This window comes from Staurois parvus, unplaced genomic scaffold, assembly GCF_062004578.1.
Source record: "Staurois parvus isolate SC_StPar_1 unplaced genomic scaffold, SC_StPar_1.0 ptg000432l, whole genome shotgun sequence".
NCBI lineage: Eukaryota > Metazoa > Chordata > Amphibia > Anura > Ranidae > Staurois > Staurois parvus.
In genome coordinates this window covers 14987501-15013489 of record NW_028318228.1, presented here as the reverse complement: position 1 = coordinate 15013489, position 25989 = coordinate 14987501, and the positions used below count along the sequence as shown (strand labels likewise).

At 44.1% G+C, this 25989-nt stretch overlaps 1 protein-coding gene across 1 annotated transcript in view; it reads left to right on the top strand.

Annotated features, from left to right (window-relative positions):
• Positions 1 to 25989, top strand: part of TICRR (TOPBP1 interacting checkpoint and replication regulator) — a gene marked incomplete at its 5' end in the record, with an annotated part of 47928 nt that overhangs the window by 13216 nt on the left and 8723 nt on the right. The window contains 8 exons of the mRNA XM_089687601.1: positions 6 to 93; positions 2900 to 2981; positions 4872 to 5012; positions 10487 to 10577; positions 14793 to 14854; positions 19930 to 20070; positions 20199 to 20329; positions 23942 to 25989. The exon at positions 23942 to 25989 is cut by the window's right edge and continues 590 nt beyond it. Coding sequence (XP_089543727.1) covers positions 6 to 93; positions 2900 to 2981; positions 4872 to 5012; positions 10487 to 10577; positions 14793 to 14854; positions 19930 to 20070; positions 20199 to 20329; positions 23942 to 25989 — 2784 coding nt within the window. The remainder of the gene's footprint in view (positions 1 to 5; positions 94 to 2899; positions 2982 to 4871; positions 5013 to 10486; positions 10578 to 14792; positions 14855 to 19929; positions 20071 to 20198; positions 20330 to 23941) is intronic.

Here is a 25989-nt window from a genome sequence, read left to right as displayed (position 1 = left end):
CAAAGGACAAGCACTCTGGCACGGCACAGAAGTATAGCAGAGTCATCCCAAACTCTGAGGCAAATTGAAATTCCCAAGAAGCAAACGAACAAGGTAGGAACTGCTGTCACAGCTGTAATATGGAGTTAGGATCTACAAAGTATAGCCATTTCACATAGAGGGTTTCCAAGATTTTTACATGGATCCGGATAAGAAGACAGGCTTATGGGAGTTGTTTTTTCTAAAACTGGAGAGTGCAAAATTTGGTGCAGCTGAGCATGGGTGCCAGTCAGCTTCTAATTTCAGCTTGTACCATTAAAGCAGAGCTCCACTCAACAGGGGAAGTTCCACTTTAAGTATTGGTCCCCTGCTTCCTGTGAGGAATTGGCACCTTTGGGGAGCAGGGGGCAGCGGGTATTAAATTTTGACAGGTACCCGCTCCCACTTCTGCTGCGACCAGTTAGGTGATCGGAAGCAGAAGTTGTCCTCGCTCTCTCCCCGCAGTTTTCTGGGACACGTGACAGGTCCCAGAAGACTACGGGACCATTCACAAGGTGCAGCACTGCTTGCATATGTGAAGTGGGCAACCAGCTGTGAAGCTGCAAGCTGTCACAGCTGGGTGCCCACACTTAGGATCCTGGCACCGGGCAGTGAAACCGGCTGCAGTGAGTACACTGCTGGATCGTGGGAAAGGTGAGTAGCTGTTTTTAAGAAAAAAAAAAAGTCAGCAGCTAAAGTTTTTTTGTAGCTGCTGACTTTTTTTTTTTTTTTTTTCGACTGGAGCTCCGTTTTTAAGCTTTGGCAAAAAAATGAAAAACTGGAATCTGATTTATATGCACAGCTGCACGAGATTTTGTACTCTCCAGTTCTAGTAAATCAACCTCAAGGAGTCTTATTTGGTATTTTTATATTGCATGTTTTGTGTTCCACAAGACTGGAGACTACAGCAATATAACAAATGTTTATATACTAATACATGGTTTGTATGCTGCAGCAGGAAGGAACAGCACTCATACATAATAAAATAACACACATAGTTTATTCATTCACTTAAAAAGCCTTCTTAATGTTACCATAAAGAGTGTATGTTAGGGCAAAATTAAGGAGAGAAAAAACATGCAGTACATGTCTGCAGTACATGTTCATTTTTCCATATTTTATTTCCTTAGAGACTCTGCAAGTGCAGAACATTACCTGTCGGTCTGCCAGAAATGCACCCACGTCATAAGCCCTGTTGTAGTTTGATTACAAACAACTGTGGGATTATTGATGTCAACCATCCCAGTTGTCTTTCTTGCTGAGCTTTTCAAACCTTCCCACTTGCCTCCTCTCTACATTAGGAACTAGGAGAACTAATTACACTCTGAGGTGTGTAGAGAATGCAGGGCAAGTCTGAATTTCTGATATCGTAAATTTAAAGTCGTTCTAAAGGTTTGATTTTTTTTTTTCTTTTTTTAATCATGAACACATCATATGTACCTGCTTTGTGTAATGGTTTTGCATAGAGCAGCCCCAATCTTCCTCTTTTTGGGTCCTCTGCTGGTGCTTCTGGCACCTTCCCCTTGCCGAGCTTGCTCTGGGGGCACTCCTTCATGCTCACTCCCAAACCGTCTCTCTGTGTCTATAGGACACACAGAATGTGGCTTTTGCCAGCCCATTTATCTTGGGTTCACACTTGTGCAGTGTTGGCAAAGGGGATGGGGGGGTTCAGGTAGCCGGTACTCTCCCCCTCGCACTATTTTTTCCCTGCCTCCTCTCTCCTCCTCCCTGCCTTTCCTCCAGGGTGACTCATCCCATTTCCCTGTTGTCCTGGGCTTCCAGGCTTGCCCCTCCAGCTCACAATCCTCTGCCCTTGCTGCATACCTATTGGTTGCCACAACCGTCCCTGTGCAGGATGTGATGGTGAAAGGGTGTGTTGGGGCGGGGTTCTATCTTAGTGCGTGATTGGAAGGCTGGCTGTGTCAGGGTTTAGGGAGAGCGGAGCCTGGCCATGTACACAGCACTGCATAGCATCCTCGGTTACCTTCTTGTCCGGCTGTGTGCCTGCTCTGTCCTCGCATAGCTCACGGAATGTCAGGGAGGCTGGAGACATGAAGGTGACTGTGGACCTTGAGGAGTGTCTGAAGGACTCGCTCCACTTCAGGTAAAGTCAGGGAAGGTACTGTAATGTGGGGAGGGGGGAGAGCTCTGAACTGATTGAAAATAGTCCGGCAGTGCCATGGAAGAGTCGGGGCACTCCATGGTAGCCACACACTGCATGATCCTGGAGGGAACAGCTGTGTATGTGTATTAGGGAGGTCAGGGCTCACACTGGGTGGCTGGAAGGAGGAAGTGTGAGAGTCTGGAAGTAGTGCTCTGTGGAGGACATCCACTGGAGGGCATAATCATCTACTGGCCCCTTATTACATCCTACCTCTCCTACATTGGGATATGCACCACACACGTGCACACGTACACTCACACTCACGTACAGACTCCCCCATCTGTCACAGATGAGGTATAACAGTTACCAGTCCTGGACCAGTACAGGGGGAGGATGCTGTAAAAGCCATAAATGGCTTATAATTGCCTGCCTCATGGGAACATCAGGGTAAGTATAAGTAATTTATAGCTTTTATTTTTTTTCTGCCATTTTATACTCTGAACAGATTAAGATCTGTTATTTAAATCGAATATAAAGCTTTGTTGGTTAAAAAAAAACAAAAACTGGCTCCTAACTTTTTTAGCTGGCTGCTAGATTCAAAGCAAATTTGTCAAGCCCTGCTATAAAAGAACTGCTTTGCATTTGGTAGCCTCCATTCTGCAATATCTGGTTTTTATTTGTCCTGCTTGCTTGCTATCATGATCCTCCGTCTGTCATCCATCCATCGTTCCCTATTGTGGCCTAATTTAATCCTCTCACTTTTTGCTTCATTTTTAGGAGACCACTAATCTCAATCCTGTTATAATGGTGAAGAAGTTAAAGTTACCACTGTCAGCACAGCCACTTAAAGAAGCTGAAGGTATGGTGCCCTTTTATATAATGCTTTAAAAGCATCGTAAGCTTTTATGAATATGGCACCTATTCTACATACTGCGTAGATGCATAAATATAACTGACATAGAAATCCATTGCTTTATTCATAATATATACAGAATAACCCAAGGCAACACATCAAACCATTAATGAGCTACTTGTGTAGCCTGGTAATTACTACAGCTGTTTGACATTCAAAAGACACCGTTCAAACTGACATGGTACTTAGAGTGTGTGGCCTCAGCCAGCGCTGCTTCAGCCACACCCACTGATGCGTTTCAGCCTTGTTTGATCGTTCAGTTCTCACTGCAGAGGCGGCAGGGACAGGTGGGGCATTGGAATGGATTTTAAGTCCATTCTTCTCTTTTAATGCTTGTAGTAGGTAGATGACATTACAAAAAAATTAAATAGCAATGAGACAGCATACACCCACCAATATAATACCCAACCAAGTCACTTAACAATCCTTCCCCCGAAGGAAAAGCAAATAATTAATATAGCAGACTTGAATAAATAAATACAGTCAAAACAAAGTCCAAAAATAGAGTCCAAAATACTTGAAACAAATCCAAAAGGCTCGGATCCTCAAAAGAGTCGATGATGGATTCCAGATATTCTTCATATACCTCAAACAGAATAAAACCTCAACATAGTGTGTTATCTTACGATCTCATAAATGTGCCACGCGTGTTGCATGCAAAAAACTTGAGTGCCACAACAATCGTGAAAAATATAAATCTAAATAAAAGTAAATATAAATCCACTGCACACAATAAAGTAAGAGTGCATAATTACCCTAAGGTAAATAAAACCAGCATAGAATCCATAGTAGGAATGGAACTTCATCCAAATGGCCTTCTCTGAATACTTCCCACAGACCTTTACGAATCTGTCTACACCACACCGACAGCCCGAGAGCAGCTCAGCGACTGACAGACTTCTTAGTCGCTGAGCTGCTCTCGGGCTGTCTGTCAGTCGCTGAGCTGCTCTTGGGCTGTCGGTGTGGTGTAGACAGATTCGTAAAGGTCTGTGGGAAGTATTCAGAGAAGGCCATTTGGATGAAGTTCCATTCCTACTATGGATTCTATGCTGGTTTTATTTACCTTAGGGTAATTATGCACTCTTACTTTAGGTAGATGACATTGCCTGTATGTATTTCAAGGCTTAATGACTTTGACTGGAGTATACTTTTACGAAAACATTTGTAATCATGTATTTCCTTTTTTTATGATTACCTTTTATTTCTAGCTAGAAAATGTAAGTTTACCTCAAAACAACTGCTGCGCTGCAGAGGTCTCTAATAGAATTTTGAAGCTAGATATGTATGATACTGGAAGCAGGGGAGCTCTTGTGCACCAAATGACTGTTCTTCATGTGATATAGCTGCACCAGGCGGTAACAAACAGGGGTAGTGGTGGAGGCAATTAAAAGCACAGATTGAAACTGAACTGAAATACTCCCGTTGGTTACTTTTATAAATCCTGACTTATGTCCAGGACATGGACTAAAACAAGATGGCTGCTGAGCCACCTTCTATGAAGACAACTAAAGTGATCATGTTTTTTAGTTACCATGAAAGAAAGGGACTTGGTGGACCATTTTGTTGCCGCACAGTGTGAGATGGAAGGGGCTACAGTAGTGTGAGAATGCTCATGGAGATGATTGACTAGAGACTTTCCTGCGACAGGAGATACCACACTGTGATAAGCAGCATTTAAATCCGAACGTGCGCTCACTCCTGCAAAGCTGGGGGTGAGAGCCCAATGACTCCTGTGTCCTGAAGATAAGCCAGGACTTAAAAATGTAAACATTGGGAGTATTTTGGCCAGGCCCTTGCTGGATCTGACATGACCTTAATCCGTTTTTCTTTTAAAAGCCACAAAAGCGAGAAGGAATCTGTTTGTCCAAGAGAACCGCTCACCTACAAGAAGAAGCAATAAGATGCAGAGGAGCCAATCTGTATCTGCAGTAGAAGGCTTGAAGCATAAACGGAGCAAGACTCACGATGGCACTAGAGGTAAAAATTATAAATTATATGTGAAACAGACATAAACGTCATATGAATGCAGCTATAAAACAAGCAGTAATTTTTCACAGGGAATGGAATTTTTACTTTTCCAGTCATTTCAAGTGTCATTTGCTTTAATTGTATGTAAGGATTCTGCCACCTTAAGACCAGGCCTTTTCTGACACTTTTAGTTTACGTGTGAAAAATCTGTATTTTTTGCTAGAAAATTACTTTGACCCCACACAGATTTACCGGTTACCACCTTAGATTTACAAAGGGGGTCTGGCCCTAGAATTATTGCACTCAATCTGACATTCGCAGTGATGCTTCACAAATGCTGTTCACTTATGCATGCATGCTTGATGTGTTTGCCTTTTCACGTGGGGGACAGGGGCACTTAAAAATGTATTTATTATTTTTACACTTTCCTTTTTTGTAAATTTTTTTTTTTTTTTTTTTTTAATCTTTGATTGTAATCACAGGGAATACCGTATTTTTCGCCATATAAGACGCTCCGGAATATAAGACGCACCCAATTTTAAAGGAGGAAAATCTAGAAAAAAAAGATTCTGAACCCAATACATATAGTAATTCATCCCCCATAGAGTAATTCATCCCCCCTATAGTAATTCATTCCCCATATTGTGTCAATTCACTTACCTTTGCTCCGCGCGTTCCTCTCGCCGTGTTCCCGCGCCGTTCCGGTCTTCAGGGCGGACTGTGAGAGGAGAGGAGTTTGTCACGCTGCCCCGCCTACATCCTGACAGCCAATGTTTGCCACGCTCCGCGGGCCGGATTAAAAGGTCCGCTGGGCCGTATACGGCCCGCGGGCCGTAGTTTGCCCATTGCTGATCCACGAGCAGAGGGGGTGATGACGTCAGCGCGCACCGCCGGGTGTACTAAGATGGCCGACCGCTCCAGAGATAGGCCAAAGCCGCGGCCTTTCCTACGGCCGTGGCTGCGCCTCACGGATTCTCTCTCTATTCGTCGTATAAGACGCACCAACTTCCCCCCCCAGTTTTGGGGAAGAAAAAGTGCGTCTTATACGGCGAAAAATACGGTATAAATATCTCATGTAATAGCAATAGGCAGTGACAGGTACTCTTTTTACTGAGAGATCTGGGATCTCCTAGATTGTAAGCTCGAAAGAGCAGGGCCCTCGATCCCCCATGTTTTGCATTGTATTGTTACTGTTCTGTACATGTTCTGTCCCCCTTTGTAATGTACAGCGCTCAGCGAACTATTGGCGCTTTATAAATACTGTATTATAATAATATAATAATCTGTTAGACCCAGGATATCTCTTCTGCCCTTAAAAGCTTCAGATCATAACAAACCCACTAATGGTTTGTTTACTACCGGCGAAACTGAAAGTGATGAAATGCTAGTCACTTCCAGTTTCTCAGACCATAGAGATGATCTACTCTATGGTCAACCAGCAAAACTGCCAGCTGCACACTGTTGCTTGTGAAAGCAATCTAGTGACTAATTAGCTGCCAGGATTGCTTTTACAAGAAAGCCACCACCTGGCTGGAAAAAAAAAATACTGGAATACAGGCATCATCCCAGTATACCCACTCAAAGTCCATGTGATGTACTGTTAACGTCAGTGGTCGACAAGTGGGTGAAGTTGAAGTTTTTCTCCTTATGTTTTGCTTCTCCTGATTGCATGCACCCCCCCAACAACATGCTGATGAAATTATTGTATGGAACCTATCTATATCATTACATAATGTATTTAATCCCTGGCGACATCATCACTAAGTCATTGTGCTTCTTTATGCAGTGCAGGCAGTGGGAGAGGTCAGCATAGTGCAGTCAATCACTTTGTGAAAACAGGAACTGAAGTAGTGCCCACATGTGATGCTGTGCCTCCATGATTAAAACAACTCAAATCCAATAAATGATAGGGGAGGACCAGGGACAGTGAGACTTGGGAGACTAAAGGTTATTATTATTATTATTATTATTATTCAGTATTTATAAAGCGCCAATAGTTCGCTCAGCGCTGTACATTACAAAGGGGGACAGAACATGTGACAGAACAATACCAATACAATGCAAAACATGAGGGGATCGAGGGCCCTGCTCTTTCAAGCTTACAATCTAGGAGGGAGGGGATGGTGGCACAGGAGGAGATAGCTGTGGGGGATGGAGTGGTAGGAAGAGTGGAGGAGGTCGGCAAGTTAGCAGGGGGCGGGGTAGGCTTCCCTGAAGAGATGGGTTTTCAGGGTGCGCCTAAAGGAGAGGAGAGTAGGTGATAATCTGATGGGTTGGGGCAGGGAGTTCCAGAGGATGGGTGACACCCTGGAGAAGTCCTGGAGGCGGGCATGGGAGGAGGAGACCAGGGAACTAGAGAGAAGGAGGTCTTGTGAGGAGCGGAGTGTGCGTGCTGGGCGGTACTTGGATATTAGGTCAGTGATGTAGTTCGGGGCAGTATGGTGGACAGCTTTGTACGTCAGTGTTAGGATTTTGAATTTGATCCGTTGCGCAATCGGAAGCCAGTGGAGGGATTGGCAGAGGGGGGTGGCGGAAACGGAGCGGTTGGAAAGGTGAATGAGTCTGGCAGCCGTATTCAGGATGGACTGAAGCGGGGATAGCCAGCGGCGAGGCAGGCCAGTGAGGAGGGAGTTGCAGTAGTCGAGTCGCGATATGATGAGGGAGTGGATGAGCTGTTTAGTGGTTTCTGGAGTTAGGAACGTGCGGATTTTGGCGATGTTGCGGAGGTGGAGTCTGCATGAGTTTGTTAAAGAGTGGACTTGGGGCTGGAAGGATAGGTTGGAGTCCAAAATGACACCAAGTACTCTGGCCTGCGGGGCGGGTTTGATGGTGGCGTTGTTGGACATGATGGAGAAGTCAATGGGGGGTGGTGTCCGGGCTGGAGGGAAGACAAGAAACTCTGTTTTGGAGAGGTTCAGTTTAAGGAAGTGGAGCGACATCCAGTCTGATATGTCGCTCAACAGGTGTGTGATTCGGGCGGAGACCGAGGGGGTGAGGTGGGGGGTTGAGAGATAGATTTGTGTGTCGTCGGCATAGAGGTGGTAGTTGAAGCCGTGAGAGTGTATGAGTTGGCCAAGGGAGGAGGTGTAGATGGAGAAGAGAAGGGGCCCGAGGACAGAGCCTTGGGGGACCCCAACAGAGAGGGGGAGTGAGAGGGAGGTGGTGGCATTATAGGTAACGCTGAAAGAGCGTTGTGACAGGTAGGATGAGAGCCAGGAGAGAGCAGAATCTCTGAGGCCGAGGGAGTGTAGTTTTTTGAGGAGGAGGGGGTGGTCGACTGTGTCAAAGGCCGCAGAGAGGTCAAGGAGTAGGAGCACTGAATAGTGGCCATTAGCTTTGGCGGTTAGCAGGTCGTTGGAGAGTTTGAGTAAGGCAGTTTCGGTGGAGTGTAGGGGACGGAAGCCGGACTGTAGGGGATCGAGGAGGTTGTTGTCGTTGAGGTGAGAGCATAGGCGGGCGTAGACTAGGCGCTCGAGGAGTTTAGATGTAAATGGGAGCAGGGAGATGGGTCTGAGGTTGTTCGGGTCATTGGGGTCCAGGGAGGGCTTTTTAAGTATGGGGGTGATGTGTGCATGTTTCAGAGGGGAAGGGAAAGTGCCGGAGGAGAGGGAGAGATTGAAGATGTGGGTGAGGGAGCGTAGGATGGAGGGGGAGGGAGGTTGTAGGAGTTGTGTGGGGATAGGGTCAAGGGGGCAGGTGGTGAGGCGGGCATCAGAGAGGATCTTGGAGACTTCTTCGATGGTAGTAAGGTCAAAGGTGCGGAGTGTTGGGGGAGCTTCAGTATGAGGAATGTAGGGTGGGGTGGGAGAGGAGGTCAGAGCAGTGGTGGGGCCGTGGGAGAGGGGTGTAGAGGGGGTAGCTGAGTGAGGGGGAAGGGGGTTGGAGGGAGTTTGAGCAGCGACGAAGTCCCTGTGGGTTATGTCGAGGGGGAGGGGGGATGAGGGGGTAGCTGTGTGAGAGGGGACGGGTTGAGAAGGCGTGCGAGTTGCGGCAATGTCCTTGCGAATTGTGTCAATCTTGTTTTTGAAGTGATTGGCAATCTCAAGGGCAGTGAGTGAGGTGCTGGGTGGAGGTGGGGGTGGCGAGAGTAGAGAGTTGAAGGTGGAGAAGAGTCGGCGAGGATTGGAGGAGAGGGCCTTGATGAGGGTCAGGAAGTAGGCTTGTTTGGCAGTATGGAGGAAGGAGGTGTAGGTGTGGAAGGCAGATTTGTATCGGGTGAAGGCTTGTTGGGATTTGGTTTTGCGCCATAGTCGCTCCAGGGCACGACTGTGTCGTTTGAGGGTTTTGGTGTGATCAGTCTGCCAGGGCTGGAGCGGTCGGGGTCTGATGTTGGTTAAATGATACTGGATGTCCTCCATCTAGGTCAGAAATTAGGGGGTGTTCTCTATCTGACTTGCTTCTGTTTCGAACTCTAAGAGCCTTATAGAAATCCATAGTAAGCAATTTCAGTACAGGAGAGGTGTCTGTAAGGTTGTGCAAGACCGGAACATAAGGCTTGGGTTTAGCTTTAACAACAACTTAAAGAGCAGGTCAATTCGGACACATTTTACACATGAAAACTGTTGTTTGCTGGAAATGTCCTTGGAGCCTATATATATATATCCGCGTTTGCTCGTCAGTGGGTGTGTGTGACCCCTCCCCCCCCCCCCAGGTGAGTTCACAACACAAAACAGGCACAGCGAAACAGCAGTGTTGGTGCAAGCAAAAAGGTGCGGTTTATTTACACTATTTACAAGAAAACGTCAAACCAAAAGAAACATAAAATAAAATCCTTGCCAACTTGGCCACTCTAGCTTCCCTAGCTATCCACTAGGTACAGCCTTATGCTACACCCGGTCCCTATCAGTTGGAGGCTAGCCACACAGGCCTTTGTCTCACCGCACTCAGATAAGTATGGTGCTCCCCAGTCTAATCCGGCACAGATCTGGTTCCAGGATGGAGCCAATCCCTAAGCAGGTTGGGACGTTTTATAGAGGCCTTAATGAGCCCACTACCTTCAGCTGGGCTCATTAGCTCACTGTTGAAGGGCTCAGCACTTCCCTCTAGTGGAACAAATCCACATAGAGCCTAAACCTTGGACAAATGTATCATCCATCCAGGACGCAACCAGGTTTTTTTACCTGCCTACTGTCACAATATATATATTATTATTATTATTTTTAATTTCAAAAATGTCTCTGGCAGTGAAAGGGTTGAAGGCATATTGCAGTCACAAGGATTAAACTGGGCACTGTGGAGCAATGAAAATGATTAAAAATCGAACAAAACATGGAGTTGAAATGTAACAGTGATCTTTCACAAGATGAGAGAATTTGTTTCATGGTGTCCTTGTATTAAAGTACCAGTTAGCTGTAAATCCTGTCTTGCTTTAGAAATGACTTTTTGGTTGCAGAACTGTCAGTGAGTAATTTCTCCTTTTAATCCTGTCCTGACTCTTCAAACATGCAGACAAAATAAGATGAACCCCTTACTTCTCTTGTTAGATCATCACAAGCTGTTGACAAAGAAGGTGACGGAGACCCCCGTGCACAAACAGACTTCCAATAGACTGCTGCACAGGCAGATAAAAGGCCGGTAAGTTACAAATTTAGCCCTGTTACATTATTACAGTTTGACATGCAGCTTGATTCAGTAGATGTGATTATACATGTAATACCAACATTTTTAGGCTAGGTTCACACTACTGCAGATGGACAACACAATCGCACTGAAAGTCGGATCAAGTCACGTTTTGTACGCATTTTCCTTCTTTTTTTTTTTTTACCTAAAAACACACTAAAAATGCAGGTACATACATTTTAAACACATTTTGGTTGTGTTTCTATTTTAGTCTAAGGGGCCATAATTGCGCTGCAACTACACCAATGTAGCGCATGTTCTTTTTCTAAAAACATACTGTGCTGCCATTGAAAATAATGTGATTTCGGTTGTGCGATTCAGTGCAACTGAAGTTGTGTGAGTCAGGCCTTAGTCGTTCATTACAGGACACTTAAGCTGGTCATACACTATACAATTAGATTGTGTAATCTACTTTAGATTTACCAAAACTATGTAGCATGAGTACATAAACAATCCATTCAATTTTATCCAGTTGGACAGGCCCTTACACTGCATAGTTGATAGTAGATCTAAAGGAAATTATACAATCAGATTGTGTAGTGTATGGCCAGCTTTAGTCTTGAACCTTGGGTTATGCAGCTACCTTCAGATGACTGAATACTGGGAAACAAATCTGTAAGAAGCGCTCTAGCATAACCCTGTCCACTCCCAAAAAGACTGTTTTTCTGCTAATGTACTTAGGTGTACGGACGTCTTGTCTCTACTCCCAATTTTCTTTTTTTGGTGCAGCTACACCCTTCTAGCAAGTTACTAGGTGCTCATAGCCATCATGGCTTTTATTTAGCAGCTTTATAGATTGGCTATATATGTTCAGTTGAGCATTGGGAGAATGTACCTGGACCTTGCTTTGGAAGAAGATGCGATAGCAGCCTGTAAGATTACTGGATCCTGTGTGGGTGCTCACCTAGGCACGTAGTCCAAGCCGCAGAGTGCTATTCAGGTCCAGGGCTGTGGACCATCCACTGGTGGAACTCCGACCTCGAAGACCCTTTTTTAGGGCATACATCACTTAATGGATGCAGACTGAGAACTGACCTATCCAAACTGCCATGGCCGCGCCACTTAGCAGCCCCTGGGTGGCTTCTCTCAGGCGTCTCTTCCCATGACTCCCTTCCTGGTGAGCAGGACCTAGCAACCAATCCCCACATGTTAACATAAACAGTTGGGCAGCTCCTATCGTTCCTTGCCGTGTAAAGTAGGACTGTGAAGTGCAGGGGGCTATGAAGTAAGGAGGGGTTGGGAACTGTGATGTAAAGATTCTAAATCATTGTACAAACATGAGATTTGGGCTTCTGCTAGAAGAAAATGTTAGACTGAACCTCAATATTCCTGGTTTTGGGGTTATGCCTTCTGGGAGGGTGAAGACCTGGAGAGAGCTTAGTCCCAACCATCTGTTCTTCACCTGCTCTAGCCTTACTAGACATGACTCTTTTTCAGTGTCCAGATTTAACAACAAATGACAGATTTGTCGTTAGGATCAGATACCTTTTTACCAGTGACTGCACGGATCTGGTCCAGTAGGACATAGTACAGGGGTGGGCAAACCTTTTGACTTGAGGGCCGCAATGGATTCATATATTGGACCCGGGGGCCGGACCAAGAGTAGATGAATGATGTGTATGTGTCATCCATAGTAAGTATAGTAATATTCCCCCATAGTAAGCATAGTAATTCATCCCCCATATAGTAATTCATCCCCCATATAGTAATTCATCCCCCATAAAGTAATTCATCCCCCATAAAGTAATTCATCCCCCATAAAGTAATTCATCCCCCATAGTAATTCATTCCCCATATTAATTCATCCCCCATATTAAGTCCCCCCTGTGTCAATTAACTTACCTTTGCTCCGCGCGTTCCTCTCGCCGTGTTCCGGTGTAGCATGAAAATCTGTCTCCTATGAGGATCTGTCCCCCTCGATGTATCTGCGCATGTGCCAGTTTCAGGCATTAGCAGCCGATCAGCGATCTCCGGCACATGCGCAGATACGTCGAGGGGGACAGATCCTCATAGGAGACAGATTTTCATGCTGCACCGGTCTTCAGGGCGGACTGTGAGAGGAGCCTAGCGGGAGCCTAGCTCCGCGGGCCGGATTAAAAGGTGCGCCGGGCCGTATACGGCCTGCGGGCCGTAGTTTGCCCATTGCTGACATAGTACATAAAGAATGGCAGTGAGCACACAGGGAGAAATATGCAGGAGCAGCCGCTAGCACAAAAGGACAACCCACTATATCCTCAGGAACAATAGATAAGAAGTGCAGCGCTAGTGAAAGTGACATTAAAGTATCTCAACGCTCTAGCGTTCTTATAAATAAATAAATGGTGATGTGAGTGAGCAAATAGCGAAAAAATTATATATAATGTTGAAGCGCGCTTATTCCAGCGCTACAGTGACAAACATAGAAGCATTAGTGAATATGCAAAATATAGTGTAGCGCTAAAATGCAGCGCAATAGGGACAAATGTATCTATATCGTGACTGCAGTGAGCAAATCAACAAATATAGCAACTCAAAACAAAAATCAAAGACCAATAATCAAATGTATCAAATGTCCAAACAATGATCGTGACATTAAGTGATAGTTTAATCCATGACAAATTCTTCCTTCGAATGCACTCACCAGAAGTGCATATTAAATGCGCATTAAAAGCAATGGTAACAAACTCCAACAGGTCAGCCTTATCCACCGTCGGGTACAGGTCATTTTTACATTTTCAATAAAAATAATGTACCATTAGAGCTTTATCTCTCTGGGCTCTTTTATGAGCTGTTCCCTTCAAGGTGGGGCGTTTTTTATGCTGAGGATTGAGCGATCTGTCAGAGGTATCCCCTATTTCTGGTGCTTGACAGCTGTGCATTCCCTTTACCTGTACCCGGCGGTGGATAAGGCTGACCTGTTGGAGGAGTTTGTTACCACTGCTTTGAATGCACATTTAATATGCGCTTCTGGTGAGTGCATTCGAAGGAAGAATTTGTCACGGATTCACCTATCACTTGATGTCACGTTCATCTTTTGGACTTTTTTGATACATTTTGATTATTGGTGTTTGAGTTTTGTTTTGAGTTGCTATATTTGTTGATTTGTTCACTGCAGTCACGATATAGATACATTTGTCACCATTGCGCTGCATTTTAGCGCTACGCTGTATTTTGCTTATTCACTAATGCTTCTATGTTTGTCACTGTAGTGCCGGAATAAGAGCGATTCGCCATTATCATATCATATAATTTTTTCGCTGTTTGTTCACTCATGTCACCATTTATTTATAAGAACGCTAGAGCGTTGAGAGATACTTTACTGTCATTTGTCATTTTCACTAGTGCTGCACTTGTTATCTATAGGACATAGTACATGCTTATACGCCTGGCAGACTCTGTGTGGGGCTGCACAGATTGTTCAGATCTCCTCTCCCTGGGACGAATCCACTATCCTGCTTCTGAATCCTGAAGGTCTCCAGTCATCCATAGGCTCCTAAAAGCTTGGAAATTGACTTTACACCAAGTCTGTCATCTTACCTGGAAGAGGCCTATATTTTGTGTTGCAAAGAAGCTCCATCCCAGGCAATTCTGTAACAAGCCCAGGAAGTTCTCTATGGGATGAATCCTAGTTGTCCTCTACTTTGGTCTGGATTATTGTTTGTACCCCTTTCATTCTTTTTCAGAGACCACTGGCCTCTCGCTTGCTGGTGAAAACCTTTGTGCAGGGATGTTGATCACTTTCCATTGGCACGGTGGGAGTTTGGTTTTGTCGGTTCTTCGGAAACCGCATGTCAGGGATTTTCCCCCAGTCTTCCTCAACTTACAAGGTTGCCATACTCAGTACATTCGCTTCTGTCAGATGTGTTTGCAAAAAAGCCTTACTCTGTAGAGCATTCCGAGTGTTCGAAAACAAGAGTTCTCAAGCCCTCTGCCCGTGTGTTGTATGAACCTGCGGACATGTGTTTGCTGTGTTGCCCATCCCTCCATTGCTTTGCTTTTTGGACATCCTGTTCTCCAAGACCTAAGAGTCTGTGTCCTGTAAAGTATTATTAGTAAATTTGCCTATTTTCACTTCTGTAAAATATAATTAACAGGCTTGTCGGGTATACATTAAATCTTGCATCCTAGGTATCGATGCCCATAAACCTCAGTGCCCACAGTAAGCTAAGTACTCCCTGTTTGCTTTCACAGGTGCAGCGAGTCTACATCTGATATCAACATTGTCGAGGAATCTCCAGAAAAGGATTTAAGAGGTAATCGTAAAGGGGTTTGGAACATATATAGGTGGATTATGTCCTTTTTAGCCAAACACTAGGACTTATCCAGACTTGTCAGTTGCTGTTGATGTCACCAAAGTGTACGTATCAGGAGATACAATTTTATATTTTGTGTGATCCCTTATAGCAGCCTTTCTCAACCTTTTAACATGGAGGAAGCCTTGAAATAGCTTTTTGGCTTCATGGAACTATTGTAATACAGTATTTACAGCTCACAGTGCATTAGTGTGATGGTGAATGTGAAGAATGCTCTTTACATTTGTGGTCATCGGGCAGATTCCTCCACTTACAATTAGCTAAAAGGATTATTGGTGTTAGTGGTTACTCTTCTAAGATGCAGAAATTGTTTATTGTTCAAGGAACCCCTAGCAAACTCTGGAGGAATTTTAGTGTTCCACAGAACCCTGGTTGAGAAACCCTAATACTTTATGTAGTGTCAACTGGAATGTATCTGCATGTGCTTCATATCCTTCTAATTCAACTTGTATACGACTGATTCACAATTTCTAGTTAGAAATTGAGATATAGCAAATGTACATTAAATCTCAACTATACTTACAGTATGTCTTTGCTGCCAAGGACAATTTTTTTAATTTTTTACTTACAGCAAAAAAAAAAAGTACACAGTACAACCCAATACAAGGCATTCAATGCGCTTCTATGCATTGATTGAGTTGATTGAATGTAATTTGTAAAAAAAAAAAAAGAAAAAAAGTACTGTGATGCTTTGTAACAATGCACTGCAGTACATGTGCACATCGCACATCAACACATGCATTGTGTACTATAATGCACTTCATGGCTGGAGGATCTGATAGGTGACACACACGCAGCCAGCAATGGTAGCAGCACATGGGGATGGGGTGAGGGGGTCACATTTTTGGTTGTATGGCTGCGATTATCTGCTTGTCAGTCGTTGATTACGTCTATTTATCCAGCTTTTTAGAAGACCATATTCTGCTATAGGTTCATGGTTGCTGAAAAGACCATGACATTGTAGCAAATGGAAGTTCCAAGGATACCTTACAAGGGGTAAAGCAGAACTCTGGGCAAAAACCTCTTTTATATGTTCTTGTTGCTGATTTCCTACCTTCACTGAATATGTCCTCCATCTTCAGGTTCACTCAGTAGTTGCTCTGAAATAACCATTTGATTTGAAAATGAATAGGCTAATTCTCTTTGGTTTCCTGTTTGTAAGAACAGTGTATGCTATGCCTCATATTCCCCCAGACATTTGTCTTGGCACATCCCTTCTGTAGTTCTTTCTCCAGGAAGCAGTGATGTAATTCAGCCCCACTTGCAGTGGTGGGCGAACCAAGACTCTCAGATACATTCAACATGTACAGGCCTAGTGTACCTGCCCACATTCACTATGACTCCCTGTGGTTTATGGGAACTGTAGTTTCCTTTTACTGCAGAGAGAGAGGATATGATGTAATCCCGGCTCTCACACCTCCTCCTTGGCAGAGCCAATGCTGTTATCTTTTTAATTTACAGAGATGAGGTCATGAAAATTCAATTACATTTTTGAAAATCCTTACCATTTAGCAGAAAAGTCTATCAACTGTTTAGTGGTTTGTGCAATTTTTTTGTGTTTTTTTTTTTTTTTCTTTGGAGTTCTTAATAGCACAGTTAATGCTGAAAATGGAACTTTACCCATAACTTGTTAAAAAATAATGTTGTTTAGCAATAACATTCCACATAATAATAATGCTACCAATATTAGTGTGTGCTGCAAACTGCCTCCAGTATTGCTCCTTTTTCTTGCCAAAGGCTGCCATTCTACTGAATCCCAGATTCATGAGCAGCATTAAATTTTTAGGCTGTCAACAGATCAGACTCTACAGATTTGGTACAGTGCCTAAAAATAGAGAGCAACTGAGCATGTGCAGCGCAGGATAAAATGGTGTATTACTGGATTTTACACAGTATAGACCAGTTATCTCCAAACTTTCTAAACAAAAAGCCAAACTTTAGAGGGGGGCCAGAATGCGACGAGTGGAAGTAGAAAATGCCCTGGCATCAGTGGGAGTAAACCATGCCATAGGCTTGGTGGTCAGTGGGACAATTTGTTCCCCATCTCTGTCATTAGTAGGAACTGTACCCCATTGTTTGTGTCAGTGGAAGGAATAGTGCCCCAAGGGCCATAAAAAAAAGCAAGCAATGGGCCACATCAGGCTTTTGGGCCGCAGTTTGGAGACCCCTGCCATAGCGATACCTGCAAAAGGGGCCAGCCTGAAGTGATCTTGCAGGATTTCATTTTCTGACTAAAGTTCAGCTTTAAATGGATTTTCCAGTTACCAACAAAGTATAAACCCCCTAAGTTTACTTGAAGATTGTAAAAATATATATATGTCTTAAAACAGAACTTCACTCTCTGTCAACATTATTTGTAATCCTCATACTGCTAGCTTTATTAAATAGATAGGAAAGTAGATCACATTTACTTGTGTTAAACCTTTTTTTTTTTTTTTTTTTTTTTTTTTTTTTTTACGTTTCTTCAGTTACTTCCTGGTTTTCATGCCTAGGCCAATGATGTCATACATCCCAGGACTCTTCAGGAGGGAAGGAGGGGTTGGCTGAGCTAAGCACACCCTCCTGCCTGTATGCTTGCACTAAGGGCAGATGGACTCCAGGAAGTAAATGTTACATGAATCCTCTGCCCTTACTCAAGGTCGCTGCAGTCAGAAATGCTAGGGGTTGTTTTTCAAAGTGATTTCTCAAAATAAAGCATGGAGACATGGGTGGATAGGTGAGTTTGGTTCGAATAACAAAAATAAATTAAGTAGCGTTTTTATGGTGCTCAGATATAGTGTAGTTCTGCTTTAATTGCACATCACAGGATGCAGAGGAATAAATAGGAATTCTTATGTTATCCTTCAAAAAAAAATTGGAAATCCCTGTCCAAGCATGACCACTCCTGGCTCCGCTAAGTCTCAGTCTTCAGTTTGTGTCATTAAATGATGGATGTGCACACAGATCTCTCTGAAGATCCTCCTTGAAAGGGCTTAGTCCTGATTTTCTAGCCAGCTGTTAACGCCACTGGGTAAGGTAGCAAAGGGCTTCATCAGAATCAGTTGCTGAGGCCTAATTGCCAAGTGGGACTGTACCCAGACCCCGCATACAAGAGCAATAAGCTGTTATGTCTGCCAGTCATCTCTGGATCCTGTGGGCAATGATGGCCATTGACCATACAGAGGTGTGGGAAGGATGATAGGGTGGGCTCCCAATTCCTTCTGTGAGATAGGGAAACCCCCTACAAAGTGTACCCTGGAGTGCCTTCTTAAAGGGTCAGGTTATTTCTGCAACCTTTCTCCTATATGGTATTTTCTACTTTTTTTAGGGGTTCAGTTCTAGACTTTCCTTTTGTGTTAAGAGGAATTTTTCTGCAGCCATATCTGAGCTGCTTAATACACTCTCAGGGATTTATTGGCTTTGATTGTCTGGGATGCAAACATGGGAACTCTGCTTCCATTCCTCCACCTTTGTAGGAGAGTTAGGCATCCGCAGGAGATTCCTGAGGAAGGTGAAGCTGTTGTGGCTCAGGAATCCTGTGTGCACCAGTTCCCCCAGAAGGAATAATTTGGATACAGGGCTGACACAGACTTAGCAGACCGCTAATCTTAAATTACCACTGGTGGAATCCTCTTCCCCTGGTTCAGTCCCTGGTTTTGGTTTCTGGCGGTCTCCTACAAAACCCCAGCTTTTCCCGTGAACCCTCATCAGCTATTTCATGCGTTAAGGATTGGTACACACTATGGCCACACAGAAACGCTCTGTGCATGCCTGTGCGATTCATACCTGCATGTGAAACACAGTCCAATTGAGATCTGCAATGGGCATCAATAAGTTAATGACACTCCAAATGCAGTGTGTTTGCCCCCACCAGATCGCTTGGTACAAAAGTGCCATGCGATACAGTTGCAGTGTTCCATAAGTAGTGCATGCACTGCTTTGTTAGTGCAGTGCAATTTTAGCTCCTTCAAAATAAATGGGCCTTAATCGCACTGCACAGAACTGCATGTGAATCACACAGGAACCACACAGCGTTCACATGCATTTTCTCGTGTGAACCGGCACTATGGTTTTGTTCTTCTAAAGAAACCATTGATAGGTGGTTAGGGGCCCTCTTTAAGGTATCCTTGTCTGTGGTAGGAGTGCTCTGTTGTGGGAGTTTGCCAAGCCCTTTAAGTCTGGGCAATGCTTATGCTCTGTTCCAGATTGAGACCTGGAAAAGCCAGCCATTTGGCAGCAACCGTGAAAGACTTTCCAAGAGCCTCAAGTTGGCTTGAGGGCAAACACTTGTTTGGACCATTCTTGGGTGCCTGTATCCAGAAGGTTACACTGGGTAAAACACGCTCTTACCTCTTAAAAAAAAAAAAAAAAAAAAAGTGGATCAGAAACGGGTGACACCTTTGCATTCAATGTAAAAAAGAGAAGGCGCCTCTAAGTGTAGACTAAAAACATCTGTTTATTGCACACAATATAAAGCCACTTACAGAAGAGTGGATAAATAAAAGCACATCTAATCCGTCAACAGGGGAACGTCACAGTGTAGCCGTCTGGGTACTGCCGTATGTCGCTGCAGATCCACTGTCACTAAACCAGGCTGAGCCACCAAGATGGTGGAGACCCGGAAGTAAGGGCTGGAGCACACGTGGCATGCACGCTGGTGTGATGACATCACTCAGCCAGTCCAGGCTCTGAAAAGATCCCAAACATATAGTTGGGATCCACCCAGAAGCCTAGGCAGGCACCTGGCTCAGCCTCTCAGCGATCCTACAAGAGCCTGAGCCAGCCCCTCCTGCCCCCTCCATAGTCCAGTGCTCCATTGAGCGCTGGAGGAGCATAGCAGCGAGTCTGAGACTTGACAGTCGCGGCTTTCTTCTGAGCAACCATCACATTAAAGAATTTGTAACCTGCAATATGATGTTTGCTTTTGGAATTAATACTACTTTAATGGTTTGCCTGGAGTTTCAGTTTAATGTATTTATAAATGAAGATGGTTGATAGTTATATGACCTGTCTTACCTTTGCCCGCTCTGTGTTAGATGTCCGTAGGAGCCCCCGTATTAAGCAACTGGCCCTTTCAAGAAGAGATTCTTCTTCTTTCTATGCTTCGCAGCCAAAATCTCGTCATCTGGAGAGGGTTCATTCTGCCAGCCAGCAGGTCGTTGCTGAAAATAAGAAAGGTAAGATGCCTATAAGGGTGTTGTGATATTTTTGTCTTTTGAGAGCAAAAACTCATAAAGCAACATTTAAAAGAAAATGTAACCCGAAATGCATTAAAAGTAAAATAAAATGCCATCTTTGTCATTAGGAAGTGTGCTCAGCACTGAGGCAAAAACTCCTAAACGTTTACTCTTTGGAGAGGTTCTTGGAACGACCAGTCCTCCAGCGAGGAAGGCAAGAAGAAAGTTGCTGAGCGATCCTGAACAATCAGCACAGGAGGTAGTTAAAAGTTGTGATGGCTTACAAGCAGATTGAATAATTGAATGCAAAGGAGATAATAGTATGCTAATTATTCACATGCATGCCTCATTCTAGACAAAGGTCTCACACAGGTGACCTTTGAGTCTTGTCAGCTACTGGATGTTGGGGTGATAGCAGTCTGTGGGAAAATCTCAGAGCTGCTGACGAAGTTAAACTATATAGCTGTATATGGGCACAGCATGATTTTCACATGTTAGAGCATGGTGGACACAAATCAACTTATTCTGGGTCTAGCTTTTCCACACAAGATTGCAAGACGAGATGAAACCTGACTGATCCTTGAGGGCAACAACTCTTTCCTTATTTTCTGTCATCCTGATGTGAACATGTGTTCAGCGTGCTCCCAGCACAGAGACCAGGTTCTCACTAGGAGCCTCGGGTCCCATACTAACAATCGGGACCCGGGACTTCCAGTTCCGAGTTACCTGATCACTGAGAGAGCCTCTGATCAGCTATCATAGTGATCAGTCACAGTGCAGCCTGCCCCCCTGTGTTTTCTTTCTCTCGGAATTTATTTATTTCAGGTACTTATATAGCGCCGTCAATTTGCGCAGTGCTTATACATATATATTGTACATTCACATCAGTCCCTAACCCTCAAGGGGTGTACAATCTAAGGTCCCTAACTCACATTCATACATACACATACTAGGACCAATTTAGACAGGATCCAATTCACCTACCAGCATGTCTTTGGAGTGTGGAAGGAAACCGGAGTATCCGGAGGAAACCCACGCAGGCACAGGGAGAAAATGCAAACTCCAGGCAGGTGGTGCCGTGACTGGGATTCGAACCAACGACCCTAGTACTGCCAGGCCGAAGTGCTAGCCACTTAGCCATTGGGGTTGATTTACTAAAACTGGAGAGTGCAAATCTGGTGCAGCTGTGCACGATAGCCAATCAGCCAATCAGCTTCTAGCTTCAGCTTGTTCAAATAGTCTTTGATGAAAAACAACTGAAAGCTGACTGATGCTGCTGTGCATGGTAGCCAGATTTTACGCACTCCAGTTTCAGTAAATCAATCCCACTGTCTCTCTCTTTGCAGCAGGGAGAAAGAAGAAGACAAATAAAAGAAACATTAAAGACAAAAAGCTAGATTAATGTTTGATCTAGGTCAGTGCCATGGTTGGTGTTTGGGTCAAGTAAGGGTCAGGGTAAAAAAGTGGAAGCAACTGGGAACAGTAGCAACTCAGCCACGAAGTGGTAGGCCACGTAACATGACAGAGCGGGGTCAGAACACACTAAAGCACACAGTGCGCAGAGGTCACCAACTGTCTGCAGAGTCAATAGCTAAAGATCTCCAAACTTGGTGTGGCCTTCAGATTAGCATATCAACAATGTGTAGAGAGCTTCATGAATTGGGTTTCCATGGATTGACAGACACGCTTCTGTCTGTCAATCCAATGGACTTGTCTGGGTTTGGTGGTTGCCAGGAGAACGGTACTTCCCTGACTGCATTGTGCCAAGTGTTAAATTTGGTGGAGGGTGGATTATGGTGTGGGGTTGTTTTTCAGGGGTTGGGCTTGGCCCCTTCGTTCCAGTGAAGGGAACTCTTAAGGCATCAGCATACCAAAACATTTTGGACAATTTCATGCTCCCAGCTTTGTGGGAACAGTTTGGGGATGGCCCCTTCCTGTTCCAACATGACTGGGCACCAGTGCACAAAGCAAGGTCCATAGAGACATGGATGAGTGAGTTTGTGCAGGCCAGTCAAGTTCCTCCAGTCCTGACCTCAACCCAATAGAACAGCTTTGGGATGAATTAGAGCAGAGACTGTGAGTAAGACCTCCTCCGACATCATTGCCTGACCTCACAAATGTGCTTCTGGAAGAATGGTCAAACCTTCCCATAGACACCTCCTAAACCTTGTGGACAGCCTTCCCAGAAGGGGTGAAGCTGTTATAGTTGCAAAGGGCGGGCCAACTCAATATTGAACCCTACGGACTAAGACTGGGATGCCATTAACGTTCATGTGCATGTTAAGGCTGGCGCCCCAATACTTTTGGCAATATAGTGTACCTGCAGTAATAAAGTGCTGAAATCAAATGCAATATTTATAAAGTGCAATATTATTATACTACACCAATACTAGTGTGCAAAAAAGTCCATTCTTTGGTTTTTTTTTTTTTTTTGTTATATATATATATATATATATATATATATATATATAAATAAATAAAACGTGTGTTCAGAAACATTTTGGAGAATCCTCGTATATACAGTAATACCTCAGTTTACGAATTTAATTAGTTCTGCAGGACGTTCCGTATAGCGAAAAATTAATAAACCGAAATGCCGTTTCCCATAGGAATGCTTTGAAAATCAATTAACCTGTTCCGGAGGTCACTAACCCGCTGAATGTAAAAGAATTGCTGGCAATTAAAAAAAAAAAAACAAAACAGAGTGGGGTCCTTCCACTCATCCATACCAGACCCTTATCCCAACATGCAGCCAGGTCAGGAAACGGGGGGGGAGGGGGGCGACCGAGCAGGGGCCCCCCTCCTGAACCATACCAGACCACATGTCCTCAACGTGGGGGGGGGGGGTGCTATGGGGTTGGGGGGCTCCACTCCGCCCTCCAAAGCACCTTGTCCCCATGTTGATAGGGATGAGGGCCTCTACCCCACAACCCTGGCTGGTGCTTGTGGGAGTCTGCGGGCAGCCCCCAGATCCCGCCAATCCCCCCCCCTTCATGTGAATGAGTATGGGGTACCCCTACTCATTCAGAAAAAACTAAGTGTAGTGTGAAAAAAGACAGGACACTTCTTTATAGCTCAGAAATTCTGCTTTCACTTCCCCCCAGCTAAAAGAAAGAGTTTTCTTTTAGTTAATTTCCCCGAGTTAAGAAAAACAATGTTTTTCTTTTAGTTTCTTAACTCGGGGCTAAGTGACAGCTAATTCTGTCAGCTATAGTGAAGAAGAAAAAAAAAAAAGCCGGCAATTGCATTTAAAAATCAGCACCGACATACACTTCGTATTGCGAAAAAAATTCATAAGCTGAGGCATTATTTTCAATGGATTTCATTCTTAACCGAAAATTACATTAACGGAGGCATTTGTAAACTGAGGTATTACTTTATTCATTTTTTTACTATTTTGAGCCAGGTTTCCATTTATAATGGGGGGGGGGGGAATCAGGCGATATCCTTTACCATTTACCACCAAAGAAAGTCCAAATTTTCCTGAACAGAACAAGGTATATTCCACCTGGGTACACAAAGTAATTGTGATATGTACGGTTTTACGAACACATGTCAAAGTTGCAAAATTTGTGTTCAGGCATTAATTGTTTTACCCTTAGTCACTAAGGGGTTAATGAATAGCCTTCTAAATCTATATGATCTATAATGAATAGACACAGAATGAACAGGGTGCATTTAATTTCGCTTTCTAGCTTGCTGCGGTGTGACTTATTTCCTTTCATAGACTCCAGATGTGTACACTGTGATCAGCAGATGTGAAAAGCTATTAACATTTAAAAAAAATAAAAACCTCATGTAACTAAAAATTAATTTCTGGTCAGTATCACTTAGAAAGGTCTTAAGATGACAATTTTTGTATTTTTTTCAGATGGCAGAAAAGCAACAAAGGAAGACTCCAAGAAAAATGCCACGAAAAGCTTCTTCAAACTGTGAAAAGTCACAAGGAAAGAGACTGTCGCAGAAATCTCCTTGTACACCACGCACACCTGTCCGTACGCCAAAAAGGCTTAAAACGCCTTCCAAAAGTCCACTAGAAAGGAAGAGTGCTAGAAACTTGGGGAACATCTTCTCACCATCTAAGCAAGAACACTCTACTTTGAAATCTCCTGAAAGAAGAAGTGAGAGATTAGCGCAGATGACACCTAGAAAAAGCGATTCTCCAAATAAGTGGCTAAGATCTCCCTTAAAGACTCTAAACCAACATATTACACCGCAAAAAGGCAGAGCAGAAAGATCACAAGATGAGGTTTTCAAAAGCCCAGAGAAGACCCCTAACAGACATTCAAACACTAATACCCCTGGAAAGCAGGGACAAGCTTTTTGCACCCCAAGGAAATCACTTCGATTGCAAAGTTCAAATGTAGATACTGTTCCCATAACCAGTTACCAACTTCAAACACCACAGAAGTCTGTTACACGGACGCCCACATCAAAGAAATGTGTGGAGTGGAAGAGCTCAGTTGTGCTACCTTTTGGTACCGAGAATACCCCTAGAAAACATGCAGCTGAAGAGGATTCCATGTCACCAAAAACCTCTTTCACTACAAGGTATCTGCTTCGTACACCGCAAAAGTCAAATTCAGTTATTCCACAAACGCCAACGCCAAAAAAACACGTGGAGTGGAAGAGCACGGTTCTTCCTTTTGATACTGAGCATACCCCTAGAAAACATGGAGCTGAGGAGGATTCCATGTCACCAAAAACCTCTTTCACTACAAAATATCAGCTTCGTACACCGCAAAAGTCACTTCCAGCTATTCCACAAACGCCAACACCAAAAAAACATGTGGAGTGGAAGAGTTCTGTCATGTTACCGTTGGCTTCGGAATCAACACCTAAAATGTCAGATCACTCTCCTAGGAAGCCTATAGCTGATGAGGATTCTATATCACAAGAAAACTCCCCTTTCACTACAAGGTATCAGCTTAGAACACCACAAAAGGCATTGTCCTCTATTTTGCGAACACCCACACCAAAGAAATGTGCTGAATGGAAGAAGTCTGTTTCCTTTCCTGCTGAATTTACACCAACAAAGTCCATTGGCTCTCCTTCTATATCCCCAAAGACCACGCAGTCTTTCAAAACCTCTGCTTTGGATGTTCTTTCTGTGCTACCCTGCCAGCCAGTGCTTAAAACTCCTACAAAATTACAGCCTGGTAATGAGCTGCTTTCAGGTTCAAAAAATACTAGTCATGTTACCAAAGTGTTAAGTACTGGAGAAAGGCCCGCTGGTAGAGGTCTTTTAGTTTCTAAACACACGTCACCTGTTCTGTCTAATACCTTGCCAGCTGAACTTAAGGTTGTATTGCCACGTTTAAAGACCTCTTCAGAATTCAGCTTCCCTTCCCCTAAAAATGATCTTGCCGTATGTGAAAGGTTGGATGTTTCATCTTTAGAAAGCTCTGAACGTTCAAGTTCATTTGTGAATACCTCACAGACCGATGAAAGTATTGATATATCAGAAGCCAAAGTTGTGGCATCAGAAACCTGTGATCTGAAAATGAAATTGTTGATTACAAGGAAGCCTTCTAATTCTGGGAGTTTACCAAGCACACCAAAAGGTACAGGAAATATGCAGAGCGCTTCACCGTATGGTCTACGCCACACCGTGGACAGGAGGCAACGAGAAGCTGCGGCACGACTTGGCACTCCACAAATTCCATCTAAGTTCTCCACTCCAAAAAGCCAGAAGAAAACCATCCCTACCCCAACTTACGAAGTTCAGCTTGAAATGAGAGAGTCAGGTTTGCCAAAGCTTCGATTTAAGAGGACAGATTCCAGCTCTACTGTCGATATGACAAGTGGGGTTAGGGTTGAAGACTCTCCAACTGTGTATTGCACTAGGAAAGCAGAAGATGGTCTTTTTGGTGAGACATGGTGTAGTAAGCATATAAAGTTGGAATCTGGTTGTGCTTC